This window comes from Adiantum capillus-veneris, chromosome 26 (genome assembly GCF_014529385.1).
Source record: "Adiantum capillus-veneris isolate H3 chromosome 26, ASM1452938v2, whole genome shotgun sequence".
NCBI classification, from domain to species: Eukaryota; Viridiplantae; Streptophyta; class Polypodiopsida; order Polypodiales; family Pteridaceae; genus Adiantum; species Adiantum capillus-veneris.
In genome coordinates, this window is record NC_140956.1 from 109,499,984 (window position 1) to 109,526,136 (window position 26,153).

Consider the following 26,153-nt stretch of genomic DNA (forward strand, 5'->3'; position numbering starts at 1 on the left):
TCACAAACCTATTAATTAATTAGTTTTTTTTGGGGGGGGGGGGGGGGGGGGGGGGGGATTGTTTTCTTTTAATGCTTAAGGGGAAACCATAGGGAAGCATAGGCGTATAGCCTAGTGGTTAAGCTTGAGTCTTTGTTCTCCTACGTGCTGAGGTCAAATCATGTCCATTAGCAATGGTTTTAAATCGTGGGTTGATTGGAGATGCTAATTAGAGATGCTAAAGCATCTTGGGGAGATTTTGTGTAATGAAAATGGAAAGTAGAGCAAGTAGTAGGGAGCCAAAACGTTGTTTGAGAACTAGTTTACATTAGACTCTGAAAAACCTTCACGTTAACTATGTTGTCTCTTATGGTGCATTGATGACATGATATTCCAAAACAAGCAAGGTCGTGTAGCTTTGCCTCATCACTATATCACACGGGCATGGTCAAATGGGATCAATCGTTATTAATACTGGTTTGAGAACTTGTTTACATTAGACTTTGAAAAACCTTCACGTTAACTATCTTGTCTCTTATGGTGCATTGATGACATGATATTCCAAAACAAGCAAGGTCGTGTAGCTTTGCCTCATCACTATATCACACGGGCATGGTCAAATGGGATCAATGGTGGAGAAAAAAAGGCGACGCACGTCAATTATGGACCATCAGATTTGAGGTTTGTCCCGAATTTATTAATTTGTTCAAATTTACAAATTTGTCTCGAATTTACTAATCGGCCCACAATTACAATATGACATACTCAAATCCCCTATATTTCAACGTACGCATGAGGGCGTAGTGGTTAGTGTATATGGCTCGTGGTGGGGAGGTCGGGGGTTTGAGACATGGGATGTGGATCCATCCGAATTTACAAGTTTGCCCGAATTTACTTTTCTTCTCGAAATTACCAAACGCCCCGAATTTACCAAATACGCATCTGACAGCCCAAATCACCTCAACCGTCAATCCCATTTGAGCATGCCCGTGCGAGATAGTGTGGAGGGTAGCCATGGGCTATTCCAAAGGATGCAATCAAGGCTTGTCTCCAAAGTAAATCACCTATGCTTGCATCGCAAACATCTCAAAGACATGTTCTTTATGCGATCCACTAGAAATAAGTGCTCTCTCTCTCTCTCTCTCTCTCTCTCTCTCTCTCTCTCGTTGAGGGCTCTCGACGCCTTTAAATTTTAAAAACTTCTCTTCTTCTCTCTCTCTCTCTCTCTCTCTCCCCGCCCGTCGAGCAAGTCTTGAGTGTGAGACTTCGTCGGACAGCAGCTCATATGGGAGAAACACGCACTGTTCTACCGCAGACATTGGAAGAGGCAGCTTGGTGATTCGTACCATCGCGCTAAAAGAGCGGCGCTCATCACCCTCTTCTCTTGCTCTTGAGAGAGAATCAGAGCTAGAGAGGCTGTGAGTTCAAGCGCAGACATGGAATGTATAATGCAGGGCATCATTGAGACTCAGGTAACTATGACTTCTTGTCTTTCTTTATTTTACACTGGAATGCAAGCTTTGAATATACTGCTGTAGCAATTGAGGACACTTATAGGTCAAGCACTGCATAGCTTCTGGTTGAACCCTCATACTCATGTCGTGTCACGTGCTTTTGAGTAGGCCGCACACACACACTTTTTTTTTTTTAAATCGTGATTTAATTTACAAGTGGGAAACCTCAAAACAAGGAAAACCCACTGTAAAAAAGTACATTATGATGTTCCGAAAGCTAGAAACAATCAAACCCACTGTAAAAAAGTACATTATGATGTTCCGTAAGCTTCAAGAGAGATTTTGCCACATCATAAGCACAATGTAGGGCTTGTCCAAGGGAAAACTTGAAGTAAGCCAATTTCTAAAGCATGAAACATTTGGAAGTTGTGCTGATGCCATTTGGTCCACATAACCCAAAATTTGACCCAACTGAAGAAGATCTCAAACGGAGATGTGGCGGTTGAAGAACTTAGATCCAAAATCGTCTATGAAAGATTCCAGATGGGAAACGAAGGTGCGTAGCAAAGGACACCTCCTTGATGAAAGTCCGGGAGCAACGGCAATCCCAAAGCAAATGTGTAACTGACTCGTCAACCCCATGACGCCGGACACAACGAGCGGAAGCAATGCGTCGTGCATGCAACAAAGTACCAACCAGTAGAGCACCTACTCCTTGAGTGGTAAGTGATTCTTCCAAATGCGAGAGAGTGTTTTTTGCCACCACAATTGAGATCCGGAGAGCGACCACAATTGATTTCATGAGCCACAATCCACACATCAGATTGCAGCAAGGCATAAACAAACCGAGCAGAAATGCAGCTCATCCTAATATGACCGAGATGCCAGTTAAAAGGCCGAGAGTCCCCAAACAAAGAAGGCACTAGAGAAATATTTGCAAGTAGCTGTTGAATTTGCTGATCAACTCTTGAAATAACACTTGATGGTAATCAAAATATATAAAAACAACCATAAAAAACTCAAAAACTCCAGCCACAAAAGGCCTCTCTCAAACCATTGCAAAGCCTTCAACAAACTCCAGTCTATTCAACTCTTTGGAGTAGCCCCAACCCTAATGGCACTGATACAGGGTAACATAGTTTTGCAGAAATGTCACGTGCGCACTTCACTTGCACTGCGTGGACATGCTTCTGCCATATTCTATCATCAGTCATAGACTAGCTTAGGACTAAGCCTAGCGCTTTGTGAGCCTTTAGCCGGTCAGTTGCATATCCTCTCTTGCACAAGAACAGTCATTTCATCATGCAGGTATTTTACTACGTGAACCACCTCGTATAAGTCATTTTAATAAAAGTGACTTTTGGAATTCTTTTTGTAAGTTTGTTGAAAAAGTAGGTCGGGCAAATTGCTAAAGATCTATAAAAGAAACCCATTGGGCACTCAGTAGAAGCAGAAGAAGCAGGGACACAAGGAGGCAGGCACTCAACAGTCAGGCAGCACCTCAGCAAGAGCCCTAGCGTTTTCTCAAGAAGAAGAAGACCCAGATCAGCCTAGCGTTTCCAGATTTCAGCCCACAGCCACTAGCATTTTCAGTTTTCAGCAGACAGCCCAACGTTTCTAGTTTTCAGCCTTAGCCTCGCGAGAACCCGTATCCTCCGGTTGCAAATGCTTGCTAGATTCCCCATCTAGTACCAGATCAGCCTAGTGTTTGCAGAATTCAATAGATCAGCCAGCGTTTTTGCATTTCAACATTAGTGCGACTCGGCGGTTGCAAATCCAAGCTGCAGTGCCGCTGTCATAAAGTGATGACGTGGCGGACAGCAGAAACCCTAAAATTCCTGCAAACCCTAAAAACTGCCAGAAACCCTAATTCGCAGCAAACCCTAATTTTTGGAAACCCTAACTGCTGGCTGAAACCCTAATTTCTGGCGCCAGTGCCACGTGGCAGGGTTGTACGGGTTTTCCGGAAATTGCGCCGCAATTTGCGTTGGCAGCTTTTGGGCGTTGCTTTTTGCATGAAAGAGAGAGAACTTGCTTTTTTTTAAATTAAAAAAAAAAAGAGACTCTCTCTAAGAGAGAGAACTGATGCTTTTGATTTTGAAAGCTTTTGGGGCTCTGCTAGGCATCCCTTGTAACCTTTAAATTAGTGGTGAGGGCCTCACTTCTCAGAGCATCTAGACGCAGAGTCTGAGAGTGAAACCCTAACCGCTCTCTTGTACTTTGATGATTGATTAATACAAAAAGAAATACCGAAAGGGGCGCCAGTCTTTGGGGCCAATATCTCTAGGCACGGAACTCCGCCGGGCCAGTGCAAATCTATTGTGATCTGTGAATTGTTTTGAAGTGGTTATTTGGTGCTGTCGCGGTTGATTCTTGACTTGGAGTGTCCAAGTTTGTTACAGTGGTATCAGAGCACGACCGATTTCTCTTCTACGGGAAATCCGATCCCCGAATTTTTTTTCCGCGGCACCTATGGCTTCAGGCAATGATCAGTCGACTCCCTCTGCATCTGGAGATGCGGGTTGGGATCACAACAAAGATTCAGACAGAGAGTATGGCCCGCCTCGGCCTACTCAGGCGGAGCAAAGAGAGATGGAGCGTCGTCAATTGATTGGCGATGCAACAAAGATGATGCTCAATTTTGCCAAGGACCCGAAGATGGCAAAATATATGAACCAGACCTCTTTGATAGAGGTACAGAGGGAGTGGCAAAGAACCACAACACCTCTCTCGAAAGCCGCTCTCAAGAAACCTTCTGCCTCCAAGAAATATACGGAGAAGGAGCTGGAGAACGTGGTTGATGCACGGATTGCTCAGCTTTTCGACGTGCAAAAGAAAGGCAAAAAGCACGGCAAAAAGCAGAACAAAGGTACTGACTTCCCGGGATATTTGGGTCGTCAGTCGACATTCGACAAAGCAAAGAAACTGAAGAAGCGCGTCAAGTTTGAAGGCCTACCCAGTTCTTCTTCTTCTTCTGACAGTTCTTCTAGCTCTTCAGACTCGAGCGAAGAAGACAGGAAAAGCAAAAAGCGAAGCAAGAAACAACGCTTCGGAAAGGGCAAGAAAAAGGCAAGGAAATCTAGGTCTCGCCCAGTGAGTGACACTTCTACAGAGGACTCGTTTACGGACAGTTCAGACTGTGACAACGGAAACTTTTATGCAAACAAGAGGAATTTTTACAAAGCCAACCAGTATGACTTTCTCGAAGATAAAAGCAAGAAAGTCCGAGAGTTTAAGGAAGGTGGCCAAGCACTTAAGTTTGATACTTTTTCGGGATACTCCGATGCTTCAAAGGCTTTGTCTTTTATACAGCAGTTTGACATCGCTTTCGCGGAAGGACGCTATTCAGAGCACTCCAAGATTCGGAGAGCTGCCTCTTATTTTAAGGGGAATGCTTGCACTTGGTGGCCCACGCTTCTATTAAGCAAGACTGTGCCAATTACATGGCTGAAATTCAAGAGGCTTTTTATTTCTTCTTGGTTGACTCAAGAGTTTGAGCGAGATATACGAGCTGCTTGGAACCATCTCCGGATGACCAAGAGCGATACAGTGAATTCTTACTTGGAAAGATTTTGGAACTCTTTTCTACCTGCCTCTTCATTCAAGAAGATCTCGTTCAGAGAACAGATTGAGCGGTTTTACATTGGGTCTACCTACAGAGATCCGAGACCACTGCTTGGAATAGAAGTCAGCTTCTATTCAGGAGTTGATAGAAAAAGAAAGAGCAAACCAGACCTACCCCACAGATGAGGTCATGACACACGACCCGGACAGACTTCTGGAATGAAGTAGAAAAAAGAAAGAGCAAACCAGAGAAAAACGATGACGACCCAGACTTACTCCTCAGAGCGGACTCGCTACATCAGGGAGGGGAAGGCTTTGGATGCGGGGAAAACTGGGACATATCTCCGCGAAGTGCCGTAAACAGGCACAGAAAGAACAGAATGACAAGGAGACGAAAGGCCTGAAGTTCGAGAGCAGCTGAGGACCGTGTACGAAAAGGCAAGATGAAAACTGGACTGGTTCCAGATTGTGTGGGTACTGATCCCGACACCATGATGAGAGTCCAGAACTTTGCCGAGCTTGGGGCAAAGTGAAAGATCAAGAGGCCCTGATTTTCTTTGATGGAGGAGCCAAGGCCAACTTCATTTCACCGGAATTGGCGGCGCGGCTCGAGATATCCTGATCGGATGGGACCACTTGCAGAGGCAGTTCTAGCGGCCCGGCAGGGACGTAGCCATTACAAGGCCAACTTCATTTCACCGGAATTGGCGGCGCGGCTCGAGATTAACTCCTGATCGGATGGGACCACTTGCAGAGGCAGTTCTAGCGGCACCCGGCAGGGACGTAGCCATTACACCTGTCATTGCAAACTTCGGTTGCATTGTCAGGGGTATTTGGGTTGGCATGAACTTCTTTCATAATGCCTTTGGAGGGTTGTGATGTTCTCTTGGGGATTCCCTGGGACCACAAGAACAACGCCGTGGTCGATTATCGCCGAGGGAGAAAAAGCGACTTTGACTACAGAAAAGGACAGAACAATTGTACTTGATATTAAACTGAAGGCGAGTCTGTCCCTATTATATCGGCTTCGGCCATTTCAAAATTAATGAAATCCAGTCTGTTTGTTTACTCGATCTTTATGAAAGAGTTGAGTGATGATGATAGGACAAATATGTCTAAACTTAATAAAGAACGCCAAGATTTTCTACACTCTCACACCGATTGCTTCTCAGAAGGCCTGCCAGGAGAGTTACCACCTGCTCGTCCTGAAGATCATACCATTGATCTGATACCTGGTAGTACACCACCGAACCGGCCACCCTACCGTGTGAGCCGCACAGAATGAAGAGATTAAGAACCAAGTGAAAGACCTCTTGGAAAAGGGTCTTGTCCACCTAGTACTTCACCGTATTGCTCTCCAGTATTGTTTGGTTTTGAAGAAAGACGGATCTTGGAGAATGTGCATCGATTATAGAGCTCTCAACAAAATCACCATCAAGAACAGATTTCCGATTCCTAGGATCGATGATATACTCGACAGGTTACAGGGATCCTCATGCTTTAGCAGGATTGACTTGAAGAGTGGATATCATCAGATCAGAATAGCACCGGGAGACGTCTACAAGACAGCTTTTCGGACGACTTTTTGGGTTATTTGAGTTTTTGGTGATGCCTTTTGGCTTAACCAATGCTCCTGCGACATTTAACCGGATGATGGATAGGATTTTTCGAGAGTACAGGCTATTTGTTGGCTTTCTTTGACGACATCATTGTTGTCTCCAAGAATGAGGCAGAACACAGAGATCATCTGCTTCAGGTCTTTCAGGCATTACGAGATAACAAGTTAGTGATTAATGCAAAGAAAAGTGATTTTTTCCTACCAGAGATACACTTTTTGGACACATTGTGTCACCGCAGGAGTGCAAATGGATCCGGCCAAGATAGAGACTATCCGTAATTGGCCCGACTTGAAGAATGTCCATGAAGTTAAAAGCTTCTTGGGACTGTGTTCGTACTACAGGCGGTTCATACGAAAAGGTTGCAGAGTTGCTTCCCCTTTGCATATCTTGACACAGAAAGAGTACCTTTTTCGTGGGGACCCCCAGAGGTGACTACCTTTCAGACGTTGAAAAGAAATTGGCTATGGGACCTATTTTGACTTTGCCGACTTGCAGAAGTCATTTGGAAGTATTTTGTGATGCTTGTGGTCGTAGTGTCTTGCGGTCTTGATGCAAGAACCATGTCATAGCTTACGAGAGCCGTTTGTTTCTCTAGGCCGAGATACAGCACAGATCTATGAGAAAGAGCTTTTGGCGGTTATTCCATGCTCTACTCAGTGGCGGCATTACCTACTCGGAGCGGATTTTACTGTCTTTACAGCAGACGCATCAAGTTTGCGCACTTCTTCACAAACAGCTTTCGGAAAACAGATGCGGTGGCGAACATCTTGTCACAGTTCCACTTCCAATTGTCCATGTGCAGGGACAGAAGAATGTGGTGGCAGCTGCTTTGTCTCGGAAACCGTTGGTTCTGGCTATTTCCGCGATACATATAGGAGCTTCGAGGATATGGTCGATCAGTATGCCACAGATACAGATTTTGCAGATATTTTCACACGGATACGGGATGGGGAGATAGTAGCTGGATACTCCCTTCGGGAAGGCTACTTGATGAAAAAGACTATGTTGTGCGTTACACAGCCATTGAGGGAAAAGGTTATGACTGAATGCCATTGTCCACCTTTTACGGGTCACCGCGGCATTGCTACCACCATGAAAGGGGTAGAGAGATATTTCTTTTGGCCGAGACTCAAGAAAGATGTGGAAGAGTTTGTGCGCAGTTGCTTGGTATGCCAGAAGGTCAAGTTTAACAGGCATAAAGCACAGGGATTGTTACAACCTTTACCCATACCCACCCGCCGCTAGGAAGAAAACAGTCAAGCTGGATCACTTAGCGAGACTGTTTGTGGCCCAGATTTTCAGATTACATGGCATGCCTGAGACAATTGTCTCCGACAGAGACCCCAGATTTACGAGTTTGTTTTGGAAGGCAATTTGGGAGAACATTGGCACGCGGTTGCAGTTCTCATCATCGTTCCACCCTCAGACTGATGGGCAATCCGAGATTGCCAATTCAGTGGTTCTAGATTTATTGAAGTCTTATATCTCAGATCAAACTCAAATGAAAAGATATTTACCTTTGGTGGAATTTGCCTACAATAACACGATAACACTCGTCGACGGAAAGGCGCCATTTGAGATTGTTGAAGGTGCTGCAAAGGTTCCACCCTTCCTGAGCACGAAAGATAAGATCTTTGAAGCGGATGAATATACGCGAGATCTGGATACGGCTTTTGCCAAGGTTCGCGAGACTTTGCTGAAGGCAGCGGATCGCCATCGTCGCGACATGAAATTGAAGGAGGATGATTGGGTGCTCTTATGTTTTGAGAAGGCACGCCTACGAAAGAACAAGGGAGGAGAGGCTTTTCCAAACTTAGTATGCGATCTACAGCCCTTTCCAGATTACTAAAAGATAATGAAGTCTCCTTCCGACTGAAACTGCCAGATACTTGGAGGGTTTCACAATGCATTTCATGTGAATCTCTTGAAACCTTTTAAAGGTGATGTGCCTGATGATGGGGAGCCTGATGAGCAACCCGAAGTGGAAGAAAACGAGGAGATTCCTTGTTCCTGAACAGATTTTGGCACATAAGGATACGAAGAATAAGGGTAAAGTCCGAAGGCGGTTCTTGGTTAAGTTCAAGAATTATCCTGCACTTGATGCGAAGTGGATGGAGGAGGAGGACCTAGCAATACTCCTCAAATTGTGAAACTTTACCTCGATGCTTTTGGTTTAGCATAGTCTACTCCAAATGGAACCCAGAATTCAGCTTGGCCGAAGATCTGGTGCAGTGGGATGCACAAGAGGGGAGTTACTCCACTCCTTTGTCAACAGATGCCTCGATTTTGAAACTAAAGTCACTGATGTCTCTTTGAGCTTCAGAGATACTGAGAGCTGACAGTATTCTGTTGGATGACTTTATGAAATGGAATTCCTGATAATGATACTGATTTGTTCTTGACTTCTTGTGAGTGCAGGAACTGATAGCCGAAATGACTGCAACATTTTGGTCTGATTGATCTCGAATAGACATGGTTGCAATAGGGTTAGTCAATCGGACATCGATGAGGTCCCGATTGGACCTAGATGTGATTGCTAGCTACATTGCCGATAAATCATGGTCTAAGATCCGAATGAATGTTGAATGTCATGTGATGTCCTGTGATGTCTAGTGATGTCCTGTGATGTGACTGTCGATTTTGTAGATGTGTGTTCCTAGTACGTAGGTACTAACAGTCAGTGTATGCTAAGACGGTTTATGGCTTTTGTCGGTTTTGCAGGCGTAATCGCGGTCGATTACAATGTTTTCAAGAGGGGGGTATGTCACAAAGTGATGACGTGGCGGACAGCAAAAACCCTAATTTCTGCCAGAAACCCTCCTGACAGCTTTTGGGCGTTGCTTTTTGCATGAAAGAGAGAGAACTTGCTTTTTTTTTAAATTAAAAAAAAAGAGACTCTCTCTAAGAGAGAGAACTGATGCTTTTGATTTTGAAAGCTTTTGGGGCTCTGCTTTTGGGCATCCCTTGTAACCTTTAAATTAGTGGTGAGGGCCTCACTTCTCAGAGCATCTGGACGCAGAGTCTGAGAGTGAAACCCTAACCGCTCTCTTGTACTTTGATGATTGATTAATACAAAAAGAAATACCGAAAGGGGCACGAGTCTTTGGGGCCAATATCTCTAGGCACGGAACTCCGCCGGGCCAGTGCAAATCTATTGTGATCTGTGAATTGTTTTGAAGTGGTTATTTGGTGCTGTCGCGGTTGATTCTTGACTTGGAGTGTCCAAGTTTGTTACAGCCGCCACAGTAGTAGACTCATAGCAGAATATCTTGACGATGACACCTGCGTCATCGTCATCGCAGATCCCTATCTTGACGACGATACCTTTGTCGCCATCGTAGCAGATCTCGGACTTGACGACGATATCATCGTCGTCATTGTCACAGTCTCCATCGTCGTCGTCGACATCATCGTCATCAAGTACCACAGCATCAGTACCCCTTAGCATCAACATCTCAGCGCTTAGTCATTGTAGTAGCTTTTGTGCAAGAATAAAGAAAGTACTTGCTCTAGCAACAGAGCAAGGGAACCCTTGAGGGTTGGGACCTGACATCCTTGTGTCGTCTCTTTTCTCTCTCTCGTCTCTCTCTTTCAGTTCAGTTCAGTCAGTTCTTTCAAGTGAACTAAAGTGTCCCTTGTGTTTGTATGCGGAGTACTAGATCCAAGCAAATCCTTATTCTCTTCCATTGCACTTGGCATTGGTATCAGAGCTCTGTGTGTGCTTCGGCTTTCCGAACTCAAGGGAAGAACCTAAGTTGAACCAAAGAACCCAAAGAACCTCTCCCAATTTTTTTTTCCTGAAAGCATCTTTGAGTCCCACCCATGGACTTACCAGATCCCATCTTCATTGCCATGTCTTTGAAGGAAGATCGACATCGGATACACGAGAACCCAGATCTTGAGTACCAAGATCTTCTAGCCTTGTATTCGGATATGGAAGGAGTTAGAGATAGGATCCCTAACCTCTTATGCATACCAAGATCTTAAGTACCAAGATCTTCTAGCCTTGTATGTGGATATGGAAGGAGTTACCCTGAATAGAAACTGTGGATCTTGACTCAAGAGCCAAAATCTGGCCTTTGCGACTCAACGCATTTGCAACAGGGTTAGCTTTTCCAGGCACATACTCAATCGAACCTCTAAATTGCTCAAAACATTGTGACCACCGTGCTTGGCGATCAATCCTGTGTGCACTAGGCATAGACTGGAGCCACTTGAGGGTTTGGTGATCTGTGCAATTGTGAACTCTCTACCATAAAGAAAATGCTTCCAATGCTTAAGAGAGTGAATGACAGACAAAAGTTCTTTATCATAAACTGAATAGTTCTTTTCAGCACTATTGAGCTTCTGGCTAAGGAAAGCTACTAGACGACCATGCTGCTGAAGCACATCGCCTATGGCGACATTGCTCGCATTCGTCCATATCTCAAAGGGGTTATCCCAAGAGGCAAGGATGAGACATAGCGCTTCTGTCACCGCAACCTTGAGGGCTGCGAAAGCCTCAATGGCTGCTTCGGGTAAATCCACGCGCTGACATCGAGTCTTTACCACTTTCAAAACGTAATTCATAGTTGCGGCAATGTGTGCAAAATTCTCTATGTGCGAACTATATGCTTGACATAAATCAAGAAAAGAGCGCACATCATATGCAGTCTTAGGAAAATCCCAATTACGTACCTGTTCCACCTTGGCGGGGTCTAGCTTGACGTCTTCTGCAGAAATGATATAACCCAGATAAGTAACTTCAGTGAGAAAAAACTCAGATTTCTTAGCTGCAATGTACAATTGACACTCATCCAAACGGGTCAATACTCTTTCTACATTCCTTTCATGTTGTTTCCATGATGCAGAAAAAATGAGAATATCATCAAGAAAGATGAACACATACACCAACCATATCGCCAAAACGGCCTACCATGAGACGGTTAAATGTACCCATAGCACCTGTCAATCCAAAAGGCATAACCACGTACTCCCATTGCCCTCGCTTTGTGCGAAAAGCGGTCTTGAAGATGTCGCCTTTGAATACCCTTACTTGATGGTATCCACTTTTGAGATCGACCTTGCTAAAGACCTTTGTGTTAGGATTTGGATCGTGCTAGCTATGGTGGATGAAAGAGAAACATGGTGCAAGTGTGTGAGTGCGTGTAAGCAAGCTTATCACTCAAGTGAATTAGGTTCCAAGATAGGATTAGCTTGGACTCATAAACACAATCTTGAGTATTGACTTAGCTTAGCACAAGCTCACCATAGACAAGCATGTAGTGCAAAATGAGTTGTTGTTTATTGATTCAAGAAATGAGCTTTAAGTAGCTCTACAGCCTTGCTCCACAGTATGTGGGATAAATGCACTCTCCTCTCCTTGACTCACACCTTAGGACAAAGCTCACACTTTACAATCCTCCCCTTGAGGTTTGGACTAAGACAAGATACTGAAGATGCATGATCCACACAGGCTAACAAAATCCACACAGGATGGTGATATCCACACAGGAAAATAAAGTTCACAAAGGATGGTGATATCCACACAGGATGATAAGCTGGTATCCACACAGGAAAAAGTCCTCCCCTACAAGTAGAGAGTCTGCATCTTCAAATGGGTTTTCCCAAACGCTGCCTTCGTCTTCGTCCTTTTTGTCTTCTACTATGTGAGCTGATCCTCTGTCAGGTTTCTTGCCTTCGTTGCTTCTGCTGTTGCTTCTACTGCTGCTGCCTTCTCCACTGCTACTGCCTCCACTTGAGTAGCACCGAGAAGGAGGGTGTCCCTTCCTACCACATTTGTTGCAAGGTTTGTTTGTGTAGCAATCTTTCGTTACGTGTCCCATTCTTCCACATTCATAACACTTTCGTCCGTTTGTCGATGTTGATGGCAAATATCTTCCCCTTGAAGATGTTGCGATGAAAACTCCTCTTGATGGGGTAAGTGAACCTCTTTGCTTTCTTTCTTTTGCTTGGATTGAGTTGATAACATAAGAAGGTGGAAGTGCACTTAAAAGTATAGCCACTTTGTCATCTTCTGGTACTTCAACTTGCGATGTAAGTGAGCTGCGTGACAATGCTCTTAAGCGTGTTCACTAAGCTAGCAATGTCCTCCCCTTGAAGCATAGTAACTTTGTAAAGTTGTCTCTTAAGACTAACTTTGCTTCTTTTGGCTCTAGCTCCAAAATTGCTTTCTAGGACATGCCAGGCTTCATGTGCATGCTTATATTCATCTATGAAATGCACATAGTTATCATGCAAAGAAGTGATGATAATTCCCAATGCTTGTTCATCTTTGGCCAAATTTTGTGCACTTACTATGAGTGTAGATGTCCTAGTGTGCACTCCATCGGGTTCGGCTTGTTGCTCGAGGGCAATGCTAATGACAGACCACAAACATTTTTTCATAAGGTAGCCTCTTAATTTTGTTTGCCAAGTGTGAAATCCCTCCCCATTGAATTTCTCTATTCCCTTGTCCCCCATTTGTGCCAATAGAGGGGTCTTCGCTTAGGAAACTCTCCTAGCCAGTGTCTGCCTCTTTACACTGTACACAATTGATGATAGAAATTTTTAATTTGCAAAATTGTGCTTGGTTGCAAGATTTCAATTTTAATGTCACTTTAATAAAAAATTCTCCCAATGTGAAGTACCTCTTCACTCGAGGTGAAGTCACCCTTCACATACACCTTTGAGTTCTTCTTTGATGGCTGAAATGAACCTTCGAAGTTGGCTTTGGATGTCTTTGAAGCTCCCTTTTAAAAGCTGCTTGAGGCCGCCTTTGAATGCCGGTGTAGAAGCTTTGCTGCAGCTTTGGTGTACTTGCCTTGGAGCTCTTGAGTCAGCTTAGAAAGGAGGGCTTTGGGCCTCTTGGAGTGCTCGGCAGCAGCAGGCTGTGGAAAAGGGGGCTTTAAAAAAAAAGCCTTAGAGTTTTACCTTGGAGCAGCGCGGGAATGGGGTTTTTAAGTGGGCTTAAGGGTTCGAGCTTTTGGGGCCGCGGGATATGGGGCTAAAGCCAGTGAGGTAAGGCCTTTGAGACAGCACCGTGGGAAGGGGGGCCCCGTAGGGGCAAACCCAAAAGCCTTTTAGAAAGCGATTGAGCGCTCGGAGGTCAGGGCAGTCGGGCACGCGCGGGCACGGCCGGGCAGCCGGGCAGGGGCGTCGGGCAGCGGGCAGAACTAAAAGGACACGCGCCTGTGGGAATTTACCCCAACGGACCCGAAATTTTCTTAAGAGCAGTTGAGCGCGCGGGGTTGAGTTCCGCTGACCGGTCGGAGCGCGCAGTCAGTCAGTCACATGCCGCCGTTCGCAGTCGTTTGCCAGGCAATCAATTGCTGCCGGACGGGCGAGCGCAAAAGCAGTCGGCCGGGTTCGTCCGTTCGCGGACCCGAATCTTTATAAAAAGAAGTTGAGCGCCCTTTTTCAGTGCTGCCTTGGGCGCCTTAGTGTGTGTGGCCCCTTGTGGGTTTGACTTCGCCAAAGTAGGCTGTTCCCACCACGTGGGCTCACAAAGAGGGTGATGGTGTGGGGAAAAAGTTGATGAGTATTGAATGCTCTCTTAGGCTAAACACACACACACACCTAAACACACTTCCCTGCTCTACAGAGCACAAAGAAATAATGGGATAAACTTTCACAATTAATTAAGCAATTATTTTCCCATAAGATGTCCAATTGGAGCATGGGAGGATGCATTGCGAAGCTCATGACATTGGCTATGAATGCTCATAAGTGACAAAGCAAGGTAGTGCCATACTTGGGAGTAATGGAACACAAAAGATGGTAAGAAAATTATTGAGAGAAGCACCTAATAATTAAGCATAATACTAATTAACCTCAGGATTAGCCAAGAGAGTAGTGGCCCAAGGGAATCAAACCCAAGAACGTGCTCACATTGACTAATTGATGCTAATTAGTCACAAGGTATGCAATGGGAAGAGAAGAAGAGAAATACGAAGGATCCTAATGATGATTAGGAGATGCCAATCAAACTAACACACAAAATTACAACAATCCTAGCTAGCACACCGTAGCTCTGATACCAAATGTTAGGATTTGGATCATGCTAGCTATGGTGGATGAAAGAGAAACATGGTGCAAGTGTGTGAGTGTGTGTAAGCAAGCTTATCACTCAAGTGAATTAGGTTCCAAGATAGGATTAGCTTGGACTCATAAACACAATCTTGAGTATTGACTTAGCTTAGCACAAGCTCACCATAGACAAGCATGTAGTGCAAAATGAGTTGTTGTTTATTGATTCAAGAAATGAGCTTTAAGTAGCTCTACAGCCTTGTTCCACAATATGTGGGATAAATCCACTCTCCTCTCCTTGACTCACACCTTAGGACAAAGCTCACACTTTACACTTTGCCCCATTGAGCCTATCAAGGATATACTCAATGCGAGGCATCGGAAATTTGTTCTTGACGGTCATCTTGTTCAATGCCCTGTAATCAACACACAAACGAGACGAACCATCCTTCTTGCGGACAAACAAAATAGGGGCAGCAAAAGGACTTACACTAGGAGGTAAGAATCCTCTAGTCACCAACTCCGTGAGTTACCGCTCTAAGTCTTCTTCGTGTGTCTTGTTCAAATGGTAGGGAGTCTTACTGACAGGCTGTGCCCCCTCCGTAAGCATTGCATCCCCCCTCCGTAAGCTTGATGCGATGGTCCTCCGGCCGCTCGGGTGGAGACGGGGTGGAAGATCATCCTGCAAAAAGAGATGCTTAAACCTTGTAAATAAAGCTGAATACCTGTCTGGAGCCTCAATGCTCTGGGTAACTGGAGCAGCATAGATGAATGCCGCTTGTGCTCCTCGCGTAATTCACGCTTTACCTGCACATGAGAAATGAGAGGCAAAGAATGCAGACCCTCCTCAGCACGAATGATCATGGGAGAGTCACTCTTGGCATTTAATGTGAGAGTGTTGTCCTCCCAATCAATGAGAGGGTTATGCTCACGAAACCATCTAATGCCCAAAAGCATATCGCATCCTGAGAGAGGAGTCACGACAAATTTTCTACGGAAAGCAGCTTGTTGAACTGTAAACAACACGTCACGGCACTCTTGCGTGATGAGAGAGTCCATACCGAAGCCAAACACCTCGAGAGGAGATTTCTGACTAACCTGTTAGGTGCAGCGAATGTTTGCACTTTGCTCAAGATGAGTGCTCCGAACTGTGCTCAAGGTTCCTTTTGTTCTTATGGAAGGTAGAGCCTTCCGTTCTTAATGAGAGAATGCTATGATCACAAACAAAGTGAATGGACACTGTGCGTGAAAGTGTAGGAGACTTAGAGATAGAGAGAGAAGAGAGATACGACACCAGAGACGTTGTAAAACCCTCCTCCGAAGGCCCCACTCTCGTTGGCGAGAGTGGTCTACTTATGATTGCACAATCTGGTACAAATGGTATGCATGAGGCTGATGCAAGTCTAGGCTATGTCGATGATGACGACGGGGAAGACGAAGTCGACCTAAGGGCTGAAATCTGCAATCTTTCTACTGCTGTCCAAAAACGCTATGGGCTGAAATTTGCTAATCTTGTATCTGCTGAATTCTGACTCTATGTCGATGACGACGATGTGACGACGACGCGCTGACAACGCAGATCCTGAAATCTGTGTTTTCCGGGCTGAAATTGTAAACCTTGTGGAAACTGACCCTGCGGCGAGGAACTGCTGCGGGAAGGTGAGATCTGCGAGGTTTGGGACTTGATCTGCGGGTATTAACTGCTGAAAACTGAAAATGCTAATGTTCCTTGACTTTTCGTCGCGGTAAAGGTGCAAAACGCCTAGGCTGATGTGCAACAAAAAACACTAGGGCTGAATTTTGGTCGTGCTGCTGTCTTGGTTCTGCAAAATGCAAAACGCTAGGTTGATCTGCTGTTCTATCGCAAAAACGCTGGGGCTCTTGCTGTCTGCGGTAGCCGAGGCTGATCTGATGGGGAAAAACGCTAGGTGATGTTGGATCTGCAAAACGCTAGGTCTCTTGGGGGGTGTCTACTGAGAAGTTGCCTGTTGAGCGTGGAGCTCCTGCTGCCTCTTCTGCCAAATAGTGCTAACTTGGGTTTGCTTATATATTTTCTTAGCAAAATTGCCCTACCTACTTTTGTTGGAAAGTCACTTAAATTAATAAGTGAAAAATGTAAAAAATAGGGAAAATAGACTAAATCACTAGAAAATTCCCCTGACTGATTCTGATGGATTCTGATGGGAATACTGATGAGCATGCTGTGTGCAACCAGAGGATATGCATCTATACTAAGTGACTGGGCATGCACGGTCTACGAATAGACTCACAAAAGTGCCAGATCACTTCTAATCTAGACTGACTGAACCCTTGTCGTGCTGTAGCTTGTCCACGGACACATAGGGTTGGATGTGTCACGTGACATCAACATACCCATTCCATGTAAAGTGAGTGGAAAAAATCTTGTCTTCCTCAAAGACTGTGCATGCCATGTAGATGAACAAAGAGACTGAGTGCCAAACCGTTCATCAAACACATGCAAACAATGAGATCGAATCTTTCTCTTTTGATCTAGAGCAATCAACTTTGGCAATTCACAACGGAAATGCCCATGCTTGGTGCTCATACTTCCATGTGCTTGTTCGGAAACTGTGTCATGCCAAGGAAGAGACATGGAATGTGACTTCCTTACATACATACTTTTCAGCTTTTCATGAAAAATCTGCATACATTCGTGCTCATTCATGAGTGAAACGTGCTCAATGTACGATATGTCATGCCTAGGAAAAGGGATCACATAAAGACGCTGACTAAAATACAGGAAACAGTCACCAATGAAACATTCGAACAATGCGTGCGTATCAATCATGCGAACACATAATACTTCCTGTGAGGGTTCTTTGGACCTAGGCTCGAGAGCCAAGATCGGTTCTTCCTGAGGGGGTTCTTTGGACCTAGGCTCGAAAGCCAAGATCGGTTCTTCGTGATTGATTGAATCTACAACGAGGTTAGCTTCGCTAGAAAAAGCATCCACTAACACATCATCCTTGTAAACAATCACATCATCTTCAGGCAACTCATCATGCTTATCATTCAAATCATCATGTCGTGGGTTCTTGTGGGTTCTTGGGGTCTTGGGTTCTTAAGTTCACGAGGAACTTGGGTTCTTGCGGTTCTTGGGTTCTTAAGTTCGTGAGGAACTTGGGTTCTTGAGGGTCTTGGGTTCTTGGGTGCTTGAGGGTCTTGAGGTTTTCTTTCGCTTGCAAACCGTGTTTAAGAAGGATCTTCTCTTCACCCGAGTTCTACTCCTTTCCGCGGGCTCACCCCTTGGCGGCTTGCGCTCACACCAAGGTTGTTTTTTCCCACCTCACGTCGATTGGCCGGCCGCTAAGTGCACGGTCCGCTCTCAATAAGTGAAAAGAGACACAAGGGGAGGCTGGACAAGCCCTTCTTTCTTGGGATTCCTGTCACTCTTCAAAAACACGATTAGGAATCGACACGCCCAAGTGAACTTGGGTTCGTGCGACCTCAACAAGCAAAAAAAAATTCTTGTGGTTCTTTCCTTAAGTGATACAGAACACTGCCAAAGCTCTGATACCAATGTTAGGTGCAGCGGAATGAATGTTTGCGCTTTGCTCAAGATGAGTGCTCCGAACCGTACTCAAGGTTCCTTTTGTTCTTATGGAAGGTAGAGCCTTGCGTTCTTAATGAGAGAATGCTATGATCACAAACAAAGTGAATGGACACTGTGCGTGAAAGTGTATGAGACTGAGAGATAGAGAGAGAAGAAAGATACGACACCAGAGACGTTGTAAAACCCTCCTCCGAAGGCCCCACTCTCGTCGGCGAGAGTGGTCTACTTATGATTGCACAATCTGGTACAAATGGTATGCATGAGACTGATGCAAGATTAGGCTATGTTGATGACGACGACGGGGATGACGAAGTCGACCTAAGGGCTGAAATCTACAATCTTTCTACTGCTGTCCAAAAACGCTATGGGCTGATCTGCTAATCTTCTATCTATTGAATTCTGACTCTATGTCGATGACGACGATGCAACGACGACGCGCTGACAACGCAGATGCTGAAATCTGTGTTTTCCGGGCTGAAAACTGTAAACCTTGCGGAAACTGACCCTATGGTGAGGAACTGCTGCGGGAAGGTGAGATCTACGAGGTTCGGGACTTGATCTGCGGTTACTAACTGCTGAAAACTGAAAACACTAATGTTCCTTGACTTTTCGTCGCGGTAAAGGTGGAAAACGCCGGGGCTCATCTGCAACCAAAAACGGTAGGGCTGAATTTTGGTCCTGTTTCTGTCGTGGTTCTGCAAAATGCAAAACGCTAGGTTGATCTGTGTTCTATTGCAAAAACGCTGGGGCTCTTGCTGTCTGCAGTAGCCGAGGCTGGTCTGATGGGGAAAAACGCTAGGTGATGCTGGATCTGCAAAACGCTAGGTCTCCTGGGGGGGTATCTGCTGAGAAGTTGCTTGTCGAGCGTCGAGCTCCTGCTGCCTCTTCTGCCAAATAGTGCTAACTTGGGTTTGCTTATATATTTTCTTAGCAAAATTGCCCTGCCTACTTTTGTTGGAAAGTCACTTAAATTAATAAGTGAAAAATGTCAAAAATAGGGAAAATAGGCTAAATCACTGGAAAATTTCCGTGACTAATTCTGATGGATTCTGATGGGAATACTGATGATCATGCTATGTGCAACCAGAGGATATGCATCTATACTAAGTGACTGGGCATGCACGGTCTACGAATAGACTCACAAAAGTGCAAGATCACTTCTAATCTAGACTGACTGGACTGACTGAACCCGTGTCGTGTTGTAGCTTGTCCACGGACACATAGGGTTGGATGTGTCACGTGACATAACCTCTAGGCGGGCTCTCTCTACAAGAGAGGCACTAATCACATCATGCATACTACCTGGATCAAACAATATGATAAAACGCTGACCCTTTACATGATAGTAACACTTCATGAGAGACTCATCAATGTGTGTGTCAGAGACATGAGAAGATTCAATTTGGTTCATTAAAGTGCTTGTGGTTGCCGTGGGTGCCTTAGGTTCTTTAGGTGGGGTTGTCTTAGGACAAGCCGCTTTAATGTGACCCTTGACGTGACATTGATAACAACGACCTTCCTTAGCATAAATGACTTGTTCTTCTACCGTTATGTATCCTCCTACAATTCCTTGTGCGGCTTTTTCATTATGGGTGAGCTTAGGTTTAGCAGGTGTTTTAGCTTTACCCTTAGATTCATTGTTATAGTTCTTTTCCAAAGAATTAGAGGAAGATTGACTAGAAGAGTTACCGTTCTTACCATTCTAAGGGTTCTGAGAAGTCTGGGAGGTACTTTGAGACGACTTGTTCTCCTTAGGCTTGCCCTTGTTGTGCTTCATCTCTTCGGAGAGAACAATTGCTACCGCCTTGTTGAGATCCGCGGGGTCGAAGACTTCTACATCAAACTTGATATATTTGTCCAACCCAAAAAAGAAAACCTCCTTGTGCTCATCATCCGATTTGCGTAATTGGGTGCCGAGCTGCAAAACACGGTTAGAAAAAGACATGATTGGCATACCATTCTACTTGAGATTGCGCCAATTCTCTTTTAACCGTGCTACTAGGTACTGTGGTGGCATAAACCGCACCTTGAGCTTGTTTTGGAAGTTGGCCCAATTGAAGGAAAGGGGCACGTCTTCGTCAGCTTCCTCTAGGTGCACGGCCAACTGTGCGTCTTGCCATGCGTGGTACCAATTAATGGCATCACTGGCAAGCTACATGGATGCTGTCAAAACCTTGCTATTGCCTATCTTCTTAGTTGTCGCAAAATAAACATTAAATTGATGCAACCAAGAATAAACAACACTAGCATCCATCTTACCATCATACTTACTGAAAGTCAACTTCTTGGTGACGGGGTTGTTGGAGTCCGTATCTCGGCTTGCGCCACTTGATGAACCACCAACATCTTTGGCCGGCTCGGGTTTCGAGGTGAGAACCTGTCGGACCAACTCTTGCATGCGTAGGTCTCTCTGCACCTCACGCTCTGCGTCCAAGGCCGCTCGTCTTTCTTCGGTCGCCAAGCGCGCTTGCTCACGCTCACACTCCATAGCTGCGTGTCTTTCTTCGGCCGCCAAGCGGACTTGCTCACGCTCAATAGCTGCCTGTCTTTCTTCTGCCGCCAAGCGCGCTTGATCACGCTCACACTCCATAGCTGCCTTTCTTTCTGCTTTTTTTCTTTTCGTTCCTCGGCCACCAAGCGCGCTTGTTCACGCTCGCAAACCATTCGTTCCTCCGAGGATGCCTATCTTTCTTGGCGCTCACGCTCCAAGGTAACGCGTTGCGCTTCTTTGTGTGCCATCATGTCCATCATCGACTTAACCAAAGCCTCCGTAGGATTTGGTGCAATCCTTGGTGTAGATGGGAAAGGGGGAGGGTCAGAAAATTCTCCTGGTGGGGAAAATTCTTCTTCACCACTGCCATGCTCATCACCTCCATGCGAAGTATCCATTCCGCTTCGTGTAATGACCATACACTAAAGTCTTGGGTTCTTAAGTTCACGAGGAACTTGGGTTCTCGAGTCTTGAGGTTCTTCTTTAGCTTGCAATCTGTGTTAGAGAAGGATCTTCTCTTACCCAAGCTCTTCTCTTTTCTGCGGGCGCACCCGTTGGCGGCCGTGCGCTCACACCAAGGCTGCTTTTTCCCACCTCACGTCGATTGGCCGGCCGCTAAGTGCACGGTCCACTCTCAATGAGTGAAAAGAGAAACAAGGGGAGGCTGGACAAGCCCTTCTTTCTTGGGATTCCTGTCACTCTTCAAAACACGATTAGGAATTGACAAGCCCAAGAGGACTTGGGTTACATGCGACCGCAACAAGCCAAAAAAATTATTGTGGTTCTTTCCTTGAGTGATACAGAACACTGTCAAAGCTCTAATACCAATGTAAGGTGCAGCGGAAGTGAACGTTGAACTTTGCTCAAGATGAGTGCTCCGAACTGTGCTCAAGGGTTCCTTTTACTTATGGAAGGGAGAGCCTTCCGTTCCTTTAGTGAGAGAGTGCAATGGACACAAACAAAGTGGTGAACACTGTGAATGAAGGTGCATGAGACTGAGAGATGGAGAGAGAAGAATACGACACCAGAATGTTGTCAAACCCTCCTCCGAAGGCCCCACTCTCTATGGCGAGAGTGGTCTACTATTGATTGCACAAAACTCTACAATGCTTTGGACTTGCCGACGATGTCGACGACGATGAGGACGACGACGAGATGGGCTGAAATCTGAAAACGCTAAGGGCTGAAATCTGCAAATCTTTATCTGCTGAAATTCTGACTCTATGTCGGCGACAACGACGATGCAATGATGACACGCTGAAAACGCAGATGTTGAAATCTTCGTTTTTCGGGCTGAATCTGCAAATTGTGTCCAATTTGACCGTGCGGCGAGGATCTGTTTGCGGGAAGGTGAGATCTGCGAGGTTTGGGGGTTGCGGTACGGTATTTGAATGCTGAAAACTGAAAACGCTGAGGCTACGGGCTGATCTGACGCTGTGGATCTACAAAACGCTGAGGCTGATCTGGAAATCCGAAACGTTGGGCTGATCTGGAAATTCGAAACGCTCGGCTGATGCAAAAACGCTAGGCTACTTGCTGGAGACTGCTATTGCCAAAGCTGATCTGCCATGCAAAAACGCCAGGCTTCTGTGGATGAAAAACACTAGGCCTGCTTGTTGCAAAAACGCTAGGTATACTGATGGAGGGAAGTCTTGCTGAGAGGGTGCCTGTTGAACTCTTGTTCCTGCTGCCTCTTCTGCCAGAAATGCTAGCGCTAGGGTTTCTTATATACTTGCGGTTCTAAATTGCCCTACCCAGTTCCCAACAAAAGTCGCTTAAAAATAATAAGTGAAAAATGGCAAAAATAGGAAAATTAGGGTTTCTGCACTGTAAAATGCTCCGGATGGAATCTGATGGTAATGCTGATGATCATGCTGTGTGCAACCAAAGGATATGCATCTACTAACTGAAGTGGACTGAACCCTTGTTATGAAGTAGCTTGTCCACGTACACATAGGGTTAGATGTGCACGTGACAGTCTTACACACTAATTGCATTCTCAACTTATGGTGGTTTTTGGACTGTCTCCTAGTCTTTATAAGTAATCTCTACGTCAAGGCATTATATAAGTAAAGTTTTGCACATGCATATTTATGGCCTTTCACTCATGGTTGTTGATGAAAATTTTGAGGTGGCATTTCTTGATCTATTGAAACCCTTTTGGAACTTTTTAGACTTGCTTCATACGAAATGTTTCGAAACTTCATGGCTTCTCATATTATGTAATTCTACAATGTATGCCAATTGCGAATACCCTCAACTTTTACCGGATAAATACACTTTCATGGCCACGAGTGAGGAAATAGGCAAAGAGCTAGTGTAGTATGATGCATCAATGTCTTGCAACGTATGTGGCAAAGAGGAGTACCATATGTGTTGTAGTTATTTGGGGTTTAATAAAAAGCACCACAGGTCCAAAGCCTTTTGAACTTTTCCACGGACTGCAGAAAAGATCTTGACAATTTTGTATGTGTCGAGGTTTCATTTAGCAGTAGTAGCCATTCAACACATTTATGAAGAAAGCTGATGCAAGCTTTGTCACGTGCGCACTTCACTTGCGCTACATGGACATGCTTCTGCTGCAGTCTAGCACGAGTCTTAGCTTAGGAGTGAGCCTGGCACCAGCCTCTAGTAGGACGTGCATGGCCAAGCCAGTCATAGTTGTATACCCTCTCTTGCACAGGACAACATTTCAGCATATAGGCAATTTACTGCTTGTGAACTGCCCCTTAAGCCATTTTATTAATAAGTGACTTTTCATTTACCCTTGTTGGAATGTAGGTAGGGCGAATGGCTAAGGACCTATAAAAGAAATCCCTTGGGCGCTAGTGGAAGACAGAAGAGGCAACAGCACAACAGAGGAACCTGTAGACTTGGGGATCGCAGGCCAGCACCTAGCGTTTTCAGCCTTCTCCTCCATCAGTGTTTTCAGCCTTGATGATCAGCGTTTTCAGCCAAGGCAGCCAGTGTTTTTGCCTTTCCCGGCTTCCCGCTGCAGCACCCCTAGCAGATCAGCCCTTCCCTCGTCGCAGTCAGTCGTTCCATCACAGCGGAGTCAACTGAACAATTTTCAGATTCAGCCATAGCATCATCGTCACGGCAAGTCACCATTTTCAGCGAACAGCCAGCAATCAGTTTTCAGCCATCAAGCACCCTAGCGTTTTGCAGATCCCAACCCTAGTCTCGTCGTTGTTGTAGTCCCTTACCGTCGACAGTGCTAGCAGATTCCGGCATTCAGCCTGAGCGCGTCGTCATCGTCGACAGAGTACTCCGACACCTAGTACCCCTTGTGCCTTGGATCAGCCTAAGGATCCACAGAACCTCGTCGTTGAACGTCACCATCTTCGACATAGACCCGCCGAACCTCGTCGTCGACTTCACCGTCTTCGACATAAATCCACACAACCCCGTCGTCGTCGTCATCGATGTCAACATAGACCCATCAAGAACCTCGCCGTCCCCGTCATCATCGTCGACATAGATCCACAGTACCTCGTCGTCGACATAGACCCATCAGTACTCGTCGTTGACATCATTGTCGTCGACATAGACCCATCAGTACCTTGTCATCGACATCAATCGGCGTCGACATAGACCCATCAGTACCTCGTCGTCGTCGACATAGAACCTCTCAGTACCGCAGTACCATCAATACCCAGTAGTACCCATCCATAGCATCAATACCCATTAGCATCAGCATCTCAGCCTTTAGTCATTGTATCAGCATTGTGCAATAATAAAGAAAGTACTTGCTCTGGCAACAGAAGAAGGGGTCCCTTGAGGGTTTGGGACCCAACATTCGGTGTCATCTCTCTTCTTCTCTCTCTCTTGTGTCTCTCTCTTTCTTTCAGTTTTCAAGTGAAGTAAAGTGTCCCTTGTGTTTGTGCGAAGTACTAGATCCGAGCTAAATCCATAAACACTTCCACTGCACCTGACAGGCTTGAGTAATTTTGAGTGATAATTGGAGGGGAAAAGTTAACACCACACAGTCACTGTAGTGTAAAGTTGCAGATGTTAACCTTTACATCACAATACAGCCCTGACAAAGCCATTAAATCTCATGTAGCTGAAGGAAAAGACAAGGTTATAGAGGTTGCCAGCACAGTAGATGGTATATTTGGGCCCATAAATGCTAGACCTGCCTCAAAATATGCAAACAGGAGATCAAAAAAGGGGCAAAGGCTGCTGGCTATAAGTAATCCTCGCCGTAGCTGCTGTGTTTTTATCGTATTGAATTTTTATCAAAGGATCCTATCTTTCCTACTAATGTTTTTCAGCTTCTCACTTTGTAGATTACTGTATTGTTTTGCAGCATGTAGAAGGATTGGCAGTGCTGCTACAGGGTCTTTGTGGATGCCAGCGCCAAGCTGTTAAGATCCATGATCTCTTCTTGAGGAGTGGGCCTAACTTGGGTATGTGCAAAATGCTACTATGAAGGTTACAAGGAATTGTTCTTACCTTCTTCCCAACAATGTAACATGTGCAGGGCAAGGGTCATCGGAAATACACCTCTTATGTGACCTTTCACAGCAGGAGCCTCATTGGTGAGCTGCCATGCCTGCTAGTGCAAGTTCTTCTCTCGTTGATTTGACCTTATTTCATACATGATGTTCTCTGCCAAGATGATTGCAGGAGTGTCAAGCATGTGGGAGGTGCAATGCGTGGGGCGGGCGCTGATCAGATGCCTGCTTTAGTTAGAAGCGTCTTGAACTGCAGAACTAGTACCAATGCGTTGCGATTTTTTTACGCACTTGGGTACAAGTTGGACCATGAACTTCTTCAAATGGGTTTCAAGTTTCAATTTCATAAGGTGGTGCCTATCACAGTTTCCGTTACATCGGTTTGCAAGATTCCAAAGCTGCATGTGATTGAAGAGGCAGTGCCTATCACCCCAGGGCTGCAATTGGTTGAAGTAACAGCTTCTGCATCTGTGGATAATTATAGCGAGGTGGCTGCAGCAGTCTCCGGGTTTGCTGAACATTTAGCTCCGTAAGTCATGATTTCCATGCAGCATTACTCAAAATGATTCTAATAATGGTTCTTTTGAAAAATACTCTATAATGCAACTTTCTGATTGGTGCAGGCTTTTACATTTGTCAAAGCCTAGTGTTCTAACTGGTATAGTTCCAACTGCATCTGCAGCAGCCAATTCCTTGACATCTAGAGCAACTAAGATGCCTTGAGTTTTCACCACCAAGGATAGTCCGCTTTAGAAATGCTGGCATCAAGGCAATATCTGCAGTTTTACTCAGTTATTCTTCAAGTTTTTTCACAAGCTGCGATCTGAAAAATTTGAGATGCTTCTAGGAATACTCTCGAAATGATGAGGCCAAGTGCTGCATGCCATCTTGATTGCTAACAGCAGCGAGTGATGTTCCAGATAAAGTTTGGTATGTAGACGGAATGAATGTATGTAGATGTTAAAAAATCACAAGAGTTCCATGTCTACATGGTTTCTGGCTGAA

General features: G+C 45.3%; 1 protein-coding gene across 1 annotated transcript; it reads left to right on the forward strand.

The window, feature by feature from the left end:
• The first annotated feature begins 1,169 nt into the window (after nucleotides 1-1,169).
• On the forward strand, nucleotides 1,170-26,153 carry LOC147423993 (mediator of RNA polymerase II transcription subunit). The gene is made up of 5 exons (XM_086502136.1): nucleotides 1,170-1,451; nucleotides 25,001-25,100; nucleotides 25,175-25,232; nucleotides 25,321-25,677; nucleotides 25,772-26,153. Exons 1-5 carry the CDS (start codon nucleotides 1,416-1,418, stop codon nucleotides 25,869-25,871), a joined length of 651 nt encoding a protein of 216 aa, XP_086358262.1. The 5' UTR covers nucleotides 1,170-1,415; the 3' UTR covers nucleotides 25,872-26,153.

Bases quoted from the DNA above. Each gene is read 5' to 3' on its own strand.
- LOC147423993 (XM_086502136.1), top strand. From the start codon at position 1,416: ATGGAATGTATAATGCAGGGCATCATTGAGACTCAG. The intron at 25,233-25,320 runs GTGAGCTGCCAT...AGATGATTGCAG, and splicing joins TCACAGCAGGAGCCTCATTG to GAGTGTCAAGCATGTGGGAG. The intron at 25,678-25,771 runs GTAAGTCATGAT...TGATTGGTGCAG, and splicing joins TTTGCTGAACATTTAGCTCC to GCTTTTACATTTGTCAAAGC.